Genomic DNA, 18,195 nt, shown 5'->3' with positions numbered 1-18,195 from the left:
TACATATAATCAAAGGTCAGTAAAGTAGGCGAGAAAATTCATCGTGTGCAGTTTTGTGTTAAAATATTAGGGTTCCTATAAAAGTAATATTGATCATTGAATACACTTTTGAAGAAATTGGCAACTTTTTTAAGCTCACCTGGCCCAAAGGGCCAAGTGAGCCTTTCCCATCACTTGGTGTCCGGCGTCTTCGTCCGGCGTCATTAGCTTTTAGAAAAATCTTCTCCTCTGAAACTACTGGGCCAAATTTAACCAAACTTGGCCACAATCATCATTGGGGTATCTTGTTTAAAAAAAGTGTGGCGTGACCCGGTCAACCATCCAAGATGGCTGCCACAGCTAAAAATAGAACATAGGGGTAAAATGCAGTTTTTGGCTTATAACTCAAAAACAAAGCATTTAGAGCAAATCTGACATGGGGGTTAAATTGTTTATACGGTCAAGATCTATCTGCCCTGAAATTTTCAGACGAATCGAACAACCTGTTGTTGGGTTGCTGCCCTTGAATTTGTAATTTTAAGGAAATTTTGATGTTTTTGTTTATTATCTTTAATATTATTATAGATAGAGATAAACTGTAAACAGCAATAATGTTCAGCAAAGTAAGATTTACAAATAAGTTGAAATGTCCAAAATGGTCAGTTGACCCCTTCAGGAGTTATTACCCTTTATAGTCAATTTTTATCTATTTTTCGTAAATCTTATTTTCTTTTAGAAAAATCTTCTCCTCTGAAACTACTGGGCCAAATTAAACTAAACTTGGCCACAATCATCATTGGGTATCTAGTTTAAAAAATGTATGGCGTGACCTGGTCAACAAACCAAGATGGCCACCATGGCTAAAAATAGCACATAGGGGTAAAATGCAGTTTTTGGCTTATAACTCAAAAAACAAAGCATTTAGCGCAAATCTGACAAGGTAAAATTGTTCATAAGGTGAAGATCTATCTGTCCTGAAATTTTCAGACGAATCAAACAACCAGTTGTTGGGTTGCTGCCCCTGAATTTGTAATTTTAAGGAAATTTTGATGTTTTGGTTATTATCTTGAATATTATTATAGATAGAGATAAACTGTAAACAGCAATAATGTTCAGCAAAGTAAGATTTACAAATAAGTTGACATGACCAAAATGGTCAGTTGCCTCCTTCAGGAGTTATTGCCCTTTATAGTCAATTTTTAACCATTTTTCGTAAATCTTAGTTATCTTTTACAAAAATCTTGCTGTTTTTGGTAATTTTGAATATTATAGATAAAGATAAACTTTAAACAGCAAAAATGTTCAGCAAAGTCAGATTTACAAATAAGTCAATATGACCAAAATGATCAATTGACCCCCTCAGGAGTTATTGTCCTTTATAGTCAATTTTTAACAATTTTCATAAAATTTGTAAATTTTTATTAACATATTCCACTGAAACTACTGGGCCATTGAAGTTCATTATAGATAAAGATAATTGTAAGCAGCAAGACTGTTAAGTAAAGTAAGATGTACAAACACATCACCATCACCAAAACACCATTTTGTCATGAATCCATCTGCTTCCTTTGTTTAATATTCACATAGACCAAGGTGAGCGACACAGGCTCTTTAGAGCCTCTAGTTTTATGTTAGTTTTTGTTTTATACCAGAGTTTTCCTAATCAAGCAGAAAGTATATTTATTCTTTATACTGCACTCTTTCTATTTGAGCAGTCAAAATGCGTTGACTGTATATTTCTGTGTCATATACAGTCACTGACCTGATATCACTTTTCCTCATGAATATTTAAATTGAAATTGCCGAAATTGTAATTAATTATTCATGCGACCTATTCAACCTGTTCTTGTTTCCAATGTATACAACGACTCAAACTTCTTTCTTTTACAATTTTTAGAGAGAAAAAAATATTTCACTTAAATTGTTATGTTTTATGCTTATTGTTGATATTTTAGTTCATTCTCAAACAATAATTCTTTCACCATCGATTAAATGTTTCATTAGGAAATGTACATTTTATTGTGTTGTATATTTCTCCGCCTGCATGATATGAGGCCTTTTTATAAAAGGGGGAGTTTCCCTATGTTTAAATCAAATATTAAAATTAACACATTAAACAACAATTGAAAATGTTTTTTTAGATTGCAGTATAAAGACAATAATAGTGCATTGACTTGACATATCAACGATATAAGGATTTGGCATGAAACGGGGAAAATGCTCGGCATAGCCTCGCTTTCCCCGTTTCTAAGCCTCATCCTTATATCGTTGATATGACAAGTCAATGCACTAGTATTGCTATGTATTAGTTTAATACAGGAGTTTGCTTATCAAGCAGAAAGTATATTTGTTTTGTATTTGTTTTATACAGGAGTTTGCTAATCAGGCAGAGAGTATATTTAAAGGATCAGACAGACACACTCATCTAGACAAGTCTTACTCTGCTCTAGTTAAAGTTGTGTTTCAACAAATTGACAGGGTATCAACAGAACATGGGAAAACACCGAGAGAAGTTGTTATGTTAGGTAAATATATAATGTATTTCTACCATTCATATTTCAGTTATTGTTCATCTGTTTTTAGCTCACCTAGCTCAAAGATCTATCTGCCCTGAAATTTTCAGACAAATTAGTCAACTCCTTGTTGTGTTGCTACCCCTGAATTGGTAATTTTAAATTTTTTTTGAAGTTTTTTGTTTTTATTTTCATTATTATTATACATAGAGATAAACTATCAATGCAATTATGTACAGCAAAGTAAAATTTACAAATAAGTCAACATGACTTAAATAGTCAATTGACCCCTTAAGTAGTTATTGCCCTTTATAATCAATTTTTACCCATTTTTGTAAATTTTATAAATTTTGTTAATTTTTTATGCCACACCTATGATAGTAGAGGGGCATTATGTTTTCTGGTCTGTGCGTCGGTTCGTCCATCCGTCTTTTCATTCCTCCGTCCGTCAGTTACACTTCAGGTTAAAGTTTTTGGTCAAGGTAGTTTTTTATGAAGTTGAAGTCCAATCACCTTGAAACTTAGTATACATGTTCCCTTTGATAAGATCATTCTTATTTTAATGAGAGAATTTACTCCAATTTCAAGGTCCAGTAAACATAGAAAATGATAGTGCGACTGGGGCATCTGTGTACTGTGGACACATTCTTGTTACTAAATATTTTTAGTGAAACTACTGGGCCAACTTCATTAAGGAATAAAGTATGTTTAAAATCAGGATGTCCAACATTTAATGTCTGCATGTAAATTATGTAATGTCTGTGTTCACTGTAGAGTGAATGCTGCCTAAACTCTTTAAAATTATACTTCAAGTTCAGTTACCTATACATGATATACAAAACTGGTCATAAGTAGAATCACAAAAATATAAATTTCTGAGGAAAATTCAAAACAAAAAGTTCCTAATCAAATGGCAAAATCAGAAGCCCAAACACATGAAACAAATGGAAAACAACTGTTATATTCCTGACTGTAGGATTAAACTTGGTTTTATAGAAAGTTACACTTCTTCACTTAAAATTCAATTATATTGACAACTATATGTGAACAGTACAGACAGAAAAAGCAGGTATACAAAATTGTTAAAACAGGGGTACCACCAGTTTTATAAGCTGAGTAAGTCATAATCTTCTTTTTCTTATGTTTCAGAAAATTTTCATCACATGGGTTGTAAGTATATTTAATGTACAAAACAACAAAGACCTTTCTGCTTTCAATGTATCACTAAGTTGATATTTTAAACTTAAAGAAAATAAAAGGGTATGCAGTTGAGCTGCAATAGCCATTTAAAAAAAAAATCTAAATGGTTTTCAACGAAGTGGTAAAAAAAAAAAAATTGGGGGGAAAAGTAACTGCTCATTTCTTTCTCACTTACAGCATCAATACCATGTGTAAAAGGTATTTAACAAACAACAAAAATTTCAAACGGATGTTCACACTTCCTGCAGTTTTTGTCTTTTTTATGATACCCTTAATATTTCAGGGGAAAAAGAATTATCCATATGCATGACCTTTGGATGTTATAGGTATATGATACAATTAGTGTCAGTATTCAAATTTTAAACTCAATAGAAAGGAAATATATGTTACTGTTTGATATCAGTGATAAAGGTGTAAAATTTTCCATTTTTATATGGGAATGTGCACTTAAGAATAGAAAACCTATTTTCTTCAGTTTAGAAATGGCCCCTGCATCATGATTTCCTTATAAATAAACAGAAAAATTCAATGAATTGATAAATTTATATTTCTTATATTGTCCATTTACACTACAACAGGTGAGTGTTCCCCTGTAATAGAGGAGAAGTGTATTTTATTCAGTTTTCTATAAAATCTCAAATGCAGTAAGGATTTATTTTGTTATGTTTTATTATACTGTTTTATTGTTCCATATATTTTGAATGGAAACATTCACCCTACCATAATGAATCCTTGTACTTAGTGGAATTATATCTTCCAAACAAGGATATTTAAATACATTTGTACATCCTATAATCTCTTTGTTTTTTAGCTGTGTTGTCACAGTTAAAGATACCATGTTTAGATGGGGATAGAAAGGAGGCAAAGCAGGTTTATCAAGACAACTTATCAGTTTACACTACAAACTTACTGGGTAGACCACTGGAGAAAATTCAGGTACTTATATAGATTTATATAATGCAATAAAAAAGGATGATACAAGGTAACATCATTTAGACAACACCCACACATATTTTTATTTGAATTGGACATCGGGTTAAATTTACACATTCAGTAAGAGGGCCAATGTTTAGCTAGTTATAAAATGAAGGACTTAGATTATGAGCAACAATCAGCAGAATGTTCATTATATCTTGCCAATATTAAGGGCACTTTTTTGTATTTAAATCAACAAGATGGACAGTATTATAGAATTAGTGATTTTTAAATGAGGTAGATTTGTGGTTTTATTGACTTTTATGCACTGAGGCCAAGGGCAGAAGTGAATTTCTTTTTTATTTCAAAGTCTTGCTTACCTCCATCTTATGATGCACAACTAAATTCATGTTACAATTTTTAAAATAAAAGCTGTCAAATAGGAGTATTTGATACTATCTGTCAACTAATTGTTTTGAATAACAAAAATCTAGGTTATAAGTGGTTTGAGAAATAAGATTAGAGAGATGTTTACACATCAATTTTTTGCAGGTATTTTTTGAAGGAGTAGAGAGTAAAATTGCCTCAGGTGTTAAACCAGAGGAAGTTGGATACCAGTTAGCTTTCAGTAAACAGGAACTAAGAAAAGTTATCAAGGAATATTCTGGAAAAGAGGTAAGGAGACTAGTTAGCCCTCAGTAAACAGGAAATAGAAAATTTCGTCTTGAAAATTAAAAGTAATTCAGATCCATTCCTCATCTACAGTACAGGACATTTTCCTACCTTTAAAAGTTTTTTTTTAGGTAGAATGAATAAAGTAATTGTAATGTATACATAATGAAACAGAAATCTAACATAATGTTTATATTACTCTATAACAATGCAGTTTAAAGCATGTCTTTAGCAGATAGCTCATTAGGTGTGTAGATACATTGTTTGGATTATAAATAAGAGATTTTAAAAATAAAACTTAACAAGTGGTGTCCAAGTCTTGGTACAGGTACAGTGCTACAAATATATACCACAGGTTTAAACAAACTTTATTCATTGAGAAATGCCTGTAGGAATCAAGACTACACATCAGTAAATTCTCAGTTTGAGATTTGTCAAAGAGATTGATCATATACATTAATATCTAGTTGAAACCTTGCGGTTTAGAACATGATATTGTTTGTAATTTCTAGGGCAGCCTTTTGAATTCAAACATGACTTTAAATTGCCATATTATTTTCTAGGTGAAGAAAGGCTTGGACCATGTTTACAAAAAAGTCGAAAAACATTTATGTGAAGAAGAAAATTTGTTACAGGTAACAGAGAAATATTGAAAAGAGGCAACAGTAATCTACTGGTGTTCAAAAGTCATAAATCGATTAAAAAAAAATTATATAGGTTACAAACCAGAACTGAGGGAAATTTGAAGTTTGGATATTCAAAACACATGTATTAAATAATGGCAACAGTAGTATACCGCTGTTCAAAACTCATAAATCCATGGACAAAAAACAAAATCGGGATAACAAACTAAACCGAGGGGAAACCCATTAAATATAAGAGGAGAATGAGATAAAAATTCACCAAAAAATTCCTTTCATGATAAGTTATTTAGTAACAGAAAATGTAAGGTTGGTAAATTTTGATTAAAGTGTAAAAGAAGGCAAACATGCAAGACAAAATAGGAGGGAACAAAACAATCAATACAAATGTAGAATACAATTCTTTTCTAGTTTATTTAACCTGCTAACAACTTTCACTTCTTAATGAATTATATCAAATGTTCGAAACCAATTAAAGAATGTTATAGCAACAAATAGGATAGAACATTATTTAAACACATAATACAGCACTTGAAAAGGAAGACAAAGCAGACACATCACTAAAACAATGAATAAGTTTTAAATGTTTTATGGTTTATTCCTAATGATGAATAAAGTTGGATATAAATTGTCAAATATTACAATACTTAAAAAATGTAACTCAGAACATTGTAAAGTTTATAATCACAGACTAATCCACACATGCATTTTTTTGTTTTTTTAGGTAGTATGGTTTTCAATGCAGGAGGAGTTTATCAAACAAATCAAACATTATGAGGACCTTATAAATAAATGTTATCCAGATTCCGGTATATCATTATCATTTAGTGTCACTGATGTTCTTCAATTCTTCTCAGAAATAGCTCAGGCACATTGAGTGGTCAGTTGCAGAAAAATACAAAGGCAAAAGATTTCTAGGCTGAGAGAGTATACACATCTATACAAATAAATAAAGGCAACAGTAGTAATGCATAAGTGTTTAAAATCATTTCCCATAGTTTTGGCTACCTTCATCAGTTAAAAAATTTATTAACTATATGTGAGTGATATGTACCACCTGATGAGAAGTTAAAACACTGAATATGCTATAAAGGATATATCCTATGAAACACCATGAAACAAACAGATTCTTTTATCTATGGTTTATAAGAGCCAAATAAGTTTAATACTTGGGAGCATAGATGTACACATATTGAAATGATTTTGCATTTGAATCGTGCACCAATTCAATATATGTAATTCGTGTTAAACTATAACTTATATATAAAATGTATTTATGACAGTGCTTGCTTGTTAATAAAGTGCAATATTTTTGTTCATTTAATAAATATTTCCAAATGAACTGCTTTCTTCCTTGTCATTGGTAGTCTTATATGACAATATTCTAAATGTTAATTAATGTTTTTTTTCAGGCCTTAAATGCAATGCCTTCAGAAGGATTTATTGTAGGTCAGATTTTAGTGGGAAAAATTAATGCATCTACATTTGCAGATAAGTAGTCTTGAATGGCAAAGGTGACTAGATTACGAAAGCATATGAGCAAATTATGTAATAAAGAGATAAGAATAAAAAACTTAATTAATTATTTTGAGTGGCACATGCATTGGATTTTTTATGGATTTTAATTAAGATTTGTTTCAGCAATCATTGAATAATTTCGTTCATTAATAAGTGTTTGACCATTGAGTATTAAGATAAACAAAATATAAAATATATCATGATTTACTAGGTACAATCTAGACGTCTTTGACCTTTATAAAGTTCATGTCCAATATAGCTAATAAGATATAAAATACTCATCAATCATGCATCTCTGTTTAAGGATGCAGTTGTTTTCATATGCTTTATTGAATAAAATTAACGGTACAAATTTTCTTGCACCAGATGCACATTTCAACAATACATGTCTCTTCAGTGATGCTCGTGGCCAAAAAATTTGAAATCCAAAGCTTATATAAAAGGCGAAGAGCTATAATCCAAACAGTCTAAAAAGTGTAGCCAAATCCGTGAAAGGAATCAGAGCTTTGCATGAGGGAAACACATTCCTTAATTTATAATAATTTCTATCATTTTGTAACAGCAAATTTTAAATACACAAAATTCGTATTTTGAAAGGTCACTTAAACTTTGAATTGCCTTTCATTTTTGTATTTTTAAGGTAGGATTGAGTATACAATTTGTTGCTTCAAGTTTAATTCACATGCCTATCGTTTATTATTTAGTGGATTGTAATCGTCTAAAAAAAAGAGTTTGAATCATATTTTCAGTAAATAAAGATGGTATACGATCCACATTTCAGCGTTCTTTGTGTTCTACCTTCCATTAACTATCTAAAAAAGTATATGATAAATTCTGTTTGAAGAAAAAGGCTGAATGAAATGATATACTATAAACTATATTCTGCAATGCACTTAAACATTCTATCATTTGTTTTATTCTCCTGTACACCATTTTCTACAAAAGGAAAAGGAAATTTGTTTTCCATTCATTTGATGGGTTTGAGCTTTTTTTTTGCCATATCATAAGGGAGATTCTGTTTCATTTTTGTTGGAGTTCGATATTTTTGTTTTTTTGCTTCTTTGCTTCAGCAAGTGTAACATTTGATTCAGATACAAAGAAATAACATAACGATACATAGATATAGGAAGATGTGGTGTGAGCGCCAATGAGACAACTCTCCATCCAAATAACAATTTTAAAAAAGTAAACCATTATAGGTTAAAGTACTGCCTTCAACACGGAGCCTTGGCTCACACCGAACAACAAGCTATAAAGGGCCCCAAAATTACTAGTGTAAAACCATTCAAACGGGAAAACCAACGGTCTAATCTATATAAAAATTAAAAAAAAACGAGAAACGAGAAACACGTATATATTACATAAACAAACAACAACTACTGTACATCAGATTTCTGACTTAGGACAGGTGCAAACATTTGCAGCGGGATTAAACGTTTTAATGGATCCAAACCTTCTCCCTTTTTCTGAAACAATAGCATAACATCACAACATAGAAAATATAGCTTGTTTTAAGACCTTATCTGGTGGAGGATACCACCCTCACAAAATACAATGCACTTCATTGAGATGATGTCCAAGATATATAATCCTATTTAAGGTTTCTGATCACATTTTGACAGATTGCCACCTTTATCACTCAAAAGGGGCTAAAGACGGGACATTCAAACCCATAGATCGAAAATAAACTGACAAAGCCTTGGACAAAAAAGAAAAAGACAAACGAATCAACGAAGAAATCGAAAGACTCAGCAACACGAACCCCACCAAAAACGGGGTCATCTCAAGTGATCCAGAAGGATAAGCAGATCCTTCTCATGTCGTGTTATTCATACCACTACAAACCCGGTTATTAGTCTGACTCGGAGGATCAAATTAATGAAAAGGATCAGGATTTAAATTACGATATTAGGAACATATTCAATATCATCTGTGAAACAGGTATTCCATAACGGTCAACCAAGTCTATGATACTGTAAAGATACAATTAGCGAAAAAAACAAAAAAAATGGTGGTGCCCGCCTATTTTTCTATGGTCATTTGAATTAAACAATTTAAATTTGTTTACCCAATCAGTAATAAAATCACAGTTTTATAATTAAACATTTTTTCCCACATTCATTAAATATGAATTGTACAGGTACCAATCTGAAAAAAATTAACTCAGAAAAAAATATAACTGGTGTTTATATACAAAAGTTAAAAATATTTTACTTTTCATGTCAAATCTTTCATGGTGTCAATTTAAAACATTTAGGATTTTTCTCTGCCTTTTTTTTTTTTTTTTTTTTAAAATCGTCATTTCAGCTTGTTTGTTAAAAATGATTAGAAATTACAGAGGGTTTCTTATCGTCGAGTTGCAAGTTGCGAGTTAAGAAAGTCGAGTTGCGAGTTGTAAAAGTCGAGTTGCGAGTTTCAAAAGTCGAGTTGCGAGTTACAAAAGTCGAGTTGCGAGTTACGAAAGTCGAGTTGCGAGTTACAAAAGTCGAGTTGCGAGTTACAAAAGTCGAGTTGCGAGTTAGGAAAGTCGAGTTGCGAGTTACAAAAGTCGAGTTGCGAGTTACAAAAGTCGAGTTGCGAGTTACAAAAGTCGAGTTGCGAGTTACAAAAGTCGAGTTGCGAGTTAAGAAAGTCGAGTTGCGAGTTACAAAAATATTGTTTACACCGAATTGTCAGGTTTGATTCACATTTGATAAACAAAACATGCATGTACCCGAACTTAGTTATTCCCGTGATTGTGGGATTTGAAACAGTTATATGTGATACTTATTTATAAGAGTCTAATATAAGTTAAGTTCTGGAAGCATTTAAATTTTTTTTTTTATCCTTAATGGACGAGATCGATCTTATTTAATCCAAATGAATGCTTTTACACTACAACATAAAAAGAAAACGATCTGACCACAAATTACCGCTTTCGTAAACAAATAATCTTAAAAATAGTAAAGAAAGTTCTGAAAATCGCGCGAACTATAACACATTACAAAATCATTGAGAAAATAGTTTGCTCATTGAATTTCGTATGGACTTATTAATCATTATTTTGGATCATACATCACAAGTCATTTAACAAAGATATGTGTGTAGACTATCGCTAAATAACGAACGACCAATGCAGTTGAAGATGATGATTTGCAGCAAACAAATAGAACTTATTGATTTAGAAGATAATTAAAAATAGCCGAATATATGTTTACTTTGAGTATTCCATTTATCATTTTTAAACACGCCAAACATGCGCAGATTTATTTTCATATCTGAATATAATATTCACCTGAAAAAAAAGGCGATCGATCTAAACATTTACACTTGTCAAATAAGATTGATCTTTTTAAAACTACATCGATATCTGGAAGTAGACTTTTTAAGACCGATTGAAGATCGATCTTTTCCGTTTTCATTATTCCATCCATCGTTTTGAAAAACGTGTGTTTTTGCCGCCAAACATAGGTAGTAATTTCCATGCAATCGTGAGAGATATGTACAATAAAAGTGAATTATGTGCTAAAATAGACAATTTGCTTACTTCTAATTTTTATTCCCAAATTGGAGTTAACTAAGGGGATATTTTGAATCCCAACCTTTTCAAGACTTTTATAAATGAATTTTACCGGATGCATTTAATGAAACCCCATATGCTGTTGACTGCCTCATATATGCAGGAAATCTTGTTATTTTTGGTCTAGTTCCAATGCAAGTCTTTCAAAAACGACTTGATAGTTTATCCTGTACTGTAAAATGGTGTTTAGAGGTCAATCTATCTAAAACCAAAGTTAATATGTTTAACAAACCTGGAAAACTTTTAAAAGAACATTTGTATTGCGAAAAAGATATAATAGAATGTGTTTACAATAATAAGTATCTAGGTTTAAAATGTATATTGACTTTTTAAGCATGGAAAGGGAGAGTTATACAAAAAATCACTATAAGCAATATTCAAATTGCGAACTTCATCATCTTACAATCCAAGTAATTTAACTCTATAACATATATATGACCATACAATAAAACCTATTTTAATGAACGGCAGTGAAATTACAGGAATGTTCAAAACTATCTCTGCAGCATGCCAGAAAGAAAGTGAATATTTATTACAGCACCTTTACATATGAACGAATTTTTGTTTAAGAATCCAATTTAAAATATATTTAAGGTTAAACAAATAGTCTTTTAGGTGTAATACCACCAAATCATGGTATGTCACATCCGGTTGTATACGAAAGTAGGTCGAAAAAAATATCCCCTTGAATTTGACCATTGTAGGTAATTAATCCTACATTTTATTGCAGTAAAACTATTTCTGTGTCATAAACATATGTCTTGGGTATTTCAAAACACCAGTATTTTTTATTTGTGATTTCTATAGAAAATTTTGTAATCTTGAGGTTACATGGTGACTTAAACCTTGTGCACAGATAGAATAAGGGGAGAAATTTGATTGGTTAGCTTCCAATGATGGTTATTTTCTTATATGCAATGAAATGTGATGTGAATTTTTTTCTATAGAACTGGACAGGATAAAACTTTACTCATGCCAAGTATTTCTTTATTTAAAACAAAAACAAATTCTGCACAATTTTTTGAAAAGTGTAATAAATTAGATTTTTATTTCAAATTAAAAACTTGTTTTTCTAAAGAAATGAATCTACATGAATCTTTAAACAATTTCTTAATGAAGTGTCGTCATATGTAAAATCAGAATCAGTGCCCACGATCTCAAAATAGAAAGAGACAAGATATAAAACTTTGTATATAGCAAGAGACCATTTTAAAGGATTTGTAAGAAATGTAGTTGAAGATGAACAACATTTCATTACAAGTTGTCCAGCATGTACAAAGATGATCTGTAGGGAGATGTTTTTCAAGGAGATATTTTCAGTATTTTTGCTAATTTTTCATATCTCTCAAATGAGACAAAATTTGTTTTGTTATGTATATTTTAGAATGTGTCTGTACATAAATATTTAGGGAACTACATGTACATTTGTATATTATTACAAGTCTAGATGTTAAACGAAATGTAAATGAATATAAAAAAATATGTTACTTAACAATGATATTTGTAATGATTTTATAGATCAGGTCCTGTCTTGAATTAAATGTATGTGACTTATTTAGAATAATATTTCGTTTCAATGTATAAAGTATGGCAGTGGCTGTTTTGTCGACTCCCTTCGGGGCTATTTTACCAGCTCCAGCAGAAAAGCGACTTATAAAGAGTTTTGATATTTTGCCGGTTTTAATTATTAAGTTAAAAATAACTTATAATTGACAATATCAAACATGTGAACACTATCAAAATCACGATGTAGCAATAATCATTTTATACTTTCCAATTAAATCTTACCTTTAAATGGTGCAAATGTAGTTATTACAATAGTATCTTTGACAGCTACATTTATAAAATAAAGAATAAAAACGGGTCAAAGAGACAGCAACCAAATCAAAATATACAATTCAACCAAAGGTAATTGGGTCTACAACACAGCGAAAATTCACACACCTAGAGGGAGTCCTGAGCAGGCCCCAAAACACAATATTAGATAGATCAAGAATAAAGACGCCATTATATGCTGCTAAATATAAAGATGAACCAAAATTAAAACATATACAAGAGCAACAAAGGCTAAAGGTTCCGAGTATTATAGGTCAGACACAAAAATGTGGCTGGTTTAAACTGGTTTTATTCACGCCCATCATATCCCCTTTATCTCTAGCTAGCCAATGTATAAACATATATAATTTTAACATCCTCAATTTTGAGTGTCACTGACAAACAATATATTTTGCGGTCCTTAACGAATATTGCCCGGCTCTGCAGCTGCCCCAAACAAGCCCACTTTAAACAAAATCTGCATAAGGGATGTTTTACATATAATGTACTATAGTTAGTTGTTATCTCCCTTTACGTTTAATACGACGGTGCTTTGTATGAAATTTAAAAATAATTAAACTGCAAGCCATCTGCTGTATTTCAAAAGGCTATCTGCTTCTTTAGAAAATACTATACGTAGATATTATCTAGTCCATTTTATATTTAAAAAAGACTCAGATAAAGTCCAAACCACAAAAATAATCAACAACACTATGTACAATTCTATAAGCAATCATCATTCCAAAATGTTATACAGTTACACCAAATATTAAAATATTTTAGTTTCCACATTTTTACGCAATTCGACTTTTGTAACTCGAATCTCGACTTTCTTAACTCGCAACTCGACTTTTGTAACTCGCAACTCGACTTTCTTAACTCGCAACTCGACTTTTGTAACTCGCAACTCGACTTTCTTAACTCGCAACTCGACTTTTGTAACTCGCAACTCGACTTTTGTAACTCGCAACTCGACTTTTGTAACTCGCAACTCGACTTTCGTAACTCGCAACTCGACTTTCTTAACTCGCAACTCGACTTTTGTTACTCGCAACTCGACTTTTGTAACTCGCAACTCGACTTTTGTAACTCGCAACTCGACTTTCGTAACTCGCAACTCGACTTTTTTAACTCGCAACTCGACTTTCGTAACTCGCAACTCGACTTTCTTAACTTGCAACTCGATTTTCTTAACTCGCAACTCGATACTCGACAACAAGTGAATCTCGAAATTACATATCTAAGAAATTTGAAAAGAAAAAAATTGATATAGGTTGTACATTTTTCTGGTTAATTTGTTTTACCACATACCTCTGGCCTTTGTTAGTCTTGTATTTTTTTAATTTTAGTTTCTTGTGTACAATTTGGAAATTAGTATGGCGTTCATTATCACTGAACTAGTGTATATTTGTTTAGGGGCCAGCTGAAGGACGCCTCCGGGTGCGGGAATTTCTCGCTACATTGTTGGTGACCTTCTGCTGTTGTTTTTTTCTATGGTCGGGTTGTTGTCTCTTTGACATATTCCCCATTTCCATTCTCATTTTTAGTCAATGGTATGGATACTAAGGTATACATCATCATTATGTTTTGGGTTTCTTAATTGCTATTAATCAGAGAAAGTTGGTTTTTATATCATCAAAGCTTGGTAAATAGTGATATGACATATTGGTTTCGTCTGATGCGGGGTATTAGCATATATTTATTTAGACTCGTGTTAATTGTCTAAATTGAAAACTACGTTCAAACCTATGATTGCGTTGGATATATATATATATTTATATAAACGAGTCTAAATTGAAAACTACGTTCAAGCCTATGATAGCGTTGGATAAAAACCGCAATTTTTATACGTGTGCATGTAAAACAAATTTCGTTATAGAAGGGTCTTAAAACAGCACAAACAACATTTTTCAAAAGACCAAAAAAGTGAAAAAGTATATTTAAACAAAACGCATTTGACTAAAAGGTCGTACAACTGATGTTCTTTAACACTGCTGACTGCCATTGGCGATTGCCAAATAAAATTGATCACAAAATGTTACAAAATGGATGAATTTAATACTAAACAGAAAACTTGTGGTCACAATGTTATGCCACAAACATAAGGTGTCAATACTTTTTTGATACACCATATCTGGATTTCGACAATAAATATCTCTTCAGTTATGAGGGAATTTCAAATATGGTACAATATTTTGAAAAATTATGATGGTCTGCATGCTTTACAACACACAGTACCTCATAACAGACCTATGAACCCGAGCCTCAGATTGTGTTATCTTCTTGTGAATCAAAACAGTCGGGTTTTGACACATATGTATCAGCATTTCAAACAAATGGAAACTGGATGTAGATATAAGAAGATGTGATATGAGTGCCAATGAAAAAAACTCTCCATCACAGTCATAATTTAGAAATTCAAAGCCTTATAGGTCAAAGTACGGTCTTCAACACGGAGCCTTTGTAGACTGGATCTATCCACGTAACAGAATGGACAAATGTTTGGTCGCCTTGTTGTCCGCATATACTATTTGCATCAATGAATGCCGATGTGTGTCGTAGCTTAGACTCTCAGATTCGTACGTATAATAGTCCCAGGTCGTAGTTATAGGCCTCCAACAACGAGACAAAACATACCGTAACGTAGGATATAAAAGACCCGATATAAAAAATATGAAACATTTTAAGTTGATTACAGCTGATTCAATTGAGTGTGTAGGCAAAGGTAATATTTTTGGTTAGCTAATGTATAATCTTGGTTATCTGTCTGATGAGTCTACTTTTAAAGGAGGGTAGTTTAAATGACCTATTAATGACTTCACGGTTCAGCTAGCAAGCAAGCTAACCAAAGATATTACCTTTGTCTTCACACTCAAAATAATCGGCTATAAATTAATACCAGTATTATACGCCCTATTGACAAAATATATTCAACTCTTTTGGATTAAATGTTCAAAACACTGACCTTCCACAACAAATTCCCACAATGAGCCCCTTTAATCTGTATTTCATTTCGATTTTTAATGTCAATTTGATTTTGAATGGACAAACTGTTTTAACTGGCAATATGAATCAATTCAATCTGAACCTGAGAAAGTTCGAATAGAGTAAAAATGAGTCAAGTTGATCCTTAATATCAAATAAATACCAACAAACACCATATATATTATCTATAGTAAAGGATCCCGCAAATTAATGTAAGATACAATCACAAAAAATAAAATATATATATATGACTATAGATAATTTAGCTGATCTGTAAAAATAACATCTCCATGCCTTATAATTCATGTACTGTAGTACGCCGCAAGATTAAAACTGACGTGGAAAGGTAACACATGGCCAGCGAAAGCTTCATTTTTATGAAGCCGAGGCGGTGGTGTGGTCTAGCGGGACGGCTACAGTGCAGGCGATTTGGTGTCACGATATCGCAGTAACATGGGTTCGAATCCCGGCGAGGGAAGAACGAAAATTTGCGAAAGCAATTTTAAAGGTCTTACATTGTTGGGTTGATGTTGAGACGAGTTGTATATACATAATGTACACAGCCATGTATCACCATCACTGCTGGTGATCCTATGGATTAATCTGTTGTAGAGTTGTCACTGGCTCAGACGTACTTATAAAAAAAATGTTTTTTTTGTGATTGTATCTTACATTAATTTGTAGGATCCTTTACTATAGATAATTTAGCTGATCTGTAAAAATAACATCTCCATGCCTTATATATCATGTACTTTAGTACGCCGCTAGATTAAAACTGACGTGGAAAGGTAACACATGGCCAGCGAAAGCTTCATATTTATGAAGCCAAGGTGGTCGTGTGGTCTAGCGGGACGGCTACAGTGCAGGCGATTTGGTGTCACGATATCGCAGTAATATGGGTTCGAATCCCGGCGAGGGAAGAACAAAAAATTATGCATATCTCTGTAATCTTTGCGCCGTGTTTTGAAATTTTAAAACTGCATCAGCGTCTGGTGTTCGCTTAAATTGTATAAATTCAAGATTTAGAAGAAGTTTCTCAGTTTGAATATATTGACATGATTCATTTAACATCGTGCTATTATTGAAGAAGGATATTTGATATCCGAAATATCTAATATTTGTTCATTTTATAGTTATTTAATGGTGATGCTGTACCCTTTTTGACTTGTAATATATTATATTTTGTAGTGTACAGAATCATATTACAAGATCCATCGCCCTGTAAGATTGATTGTTGACTATTTATTCAGTCATTTGATATATATGATGTTTAGACGAGTTGTATATACATATATATATGTATATATGCAAAAGCAAATTTACAGATCTAACATTGTTTTGTTGACCCAACAATGTTAGATCTGTAAATTTGCTTTCGCAAATCATTGGTTCTTTCCTCGCCGGAATTCGAACCCATGCTACTGTGATATCGTGACACCAAATCGCCTGCACTGCAGCCGTCCCGCTAGACCACACGACCACCTGGGCTCTCAAAAACAGAGCTTTCGCTGGCCTTCTGTTACCTTTCCAGGTCAGTTTTAATCTAGCGGCGTACTACAGTAGATGATATATAAGGCATGCAGATGTTATTGTATATATATATATATATATAATTAGGTGCAAAAAAGGTACATATGAAACCTTGTTACAATTGCAGTAAGATTGGTTTCACAACAAAAACAACATGTTTTTTAAGTTTTGAAACCATTTCCTGATTTCTTAATGTCTTATTTTGCATGTGTTTAATGCTCTACACGTAAAAAAGAAATGGACCTGACAAAATGTTAATTTATTAAATTATTAAAATATCAGGCATACTACATCTAAAAAAATTACATATCCTAAAAATGTATCTTAAAGTGAAAAAAAAGAGAAATATGAGACGAATCTTTATCTAAAATCTACAAGCATTCAATAGAGAACAGTATTTACAACATAAAAATTATAAAATTTAAAAAACTGTTTAATAATAATAATAAATTCTTTATTCAAAGAGAGTAACTCAATTGTAAATAGTCTAGTTTTCATTGAGACCCTCAAACAAACTACATGAATTCAGTTAAAATATACCTCAAACTACAACATATCATAATAGTATATTCACAATCCAATCATCCAAACATACGGATGACAATACTTGAAAAAAATTGATTAAGTTTTCATTTTCTAAACATAAAACAAAGAAAAAACTAATTATTTGACTTACATAGAATTTTCAAAGTAAATTATTATAACAATGTTTCTTGAATAATTCCGAATTATGACAATCTTTTATTGTTAGTGGCAAATAGTTCTATACCTTGGTCATGTTGGTTGCAGAATACTTATAAAAAATGTATTTGATCTTGGAACAAAAAAATCATCGTTTGAGATAGATCATAAGTTGCAGTGTTGAAAA

At 31.7% G+C, this 18,195-nt stretch overlaps 1 protein-coding gene across 14 annotated transcripts in view; it reads left to right on the top strand.

Annotated features, from left to right (window-relative positions):
- The window catches only part of LOC134696767 (exocyst complex component 1-like), a 103,952-nt gene that overhangs the window by 53,350 nt on the left and 32,407 nt on the right, over nucleotides 1-18,195 (top strand). For 3 of the 14 annotated variants that reach the window (XM_063558716.1, XM_063558711.1, XM_063558705.1), the window contains 3 exons: nucleotides 2,351-2,504; nucleotides 3,642-3,662; nucleotides 4,504-4,628. The exons of 9 other annotated variants lie outside the window; for them this stretch is intronic. In XM_063558716.1, coding sequence (XP_063414786.1) covers nucleotides 2,351-2,504; nucleotides 3,642-3,662; nucleotides 4,504-4,628 — 300 coding nt within the window. Of the gene's footprint in view, nucleotides 1-2,350; nucleotides 2,505-3,641; nucleotides 3,663-4,503; nucleotides 4,629-5,159; nucleotides 5,283-5,842; nucleotides 5,915-6,644; nucleotides 7,014-18,195 lie in introns of those variants that run through there. 2 more of the 14 variants (XM_063558706.1, XM_063558704.1) reach the window with 1 other exon arrangement.

This window comes from Mytilus trossulus, chromosome 14, assembly GCF_036588685.1.
Source record: "Mytilus trossulus isolate FHL-02 chromosome 14, PNRI_Mtr1.1.1.hap1, whole genome shotgun sequence".
Taxonomy (NCBI): domain Eukaryota; kingdom Metazoa; phylum Mollusca; class Bivalvia; order Mytilida; family Mytilidae; genus Mytilus; species Mytilus trossulus.
Note: the sequence above shows the minus strand (reverse complement) of the source record. Positions and strands in the feature narration are given on the sequence as shown.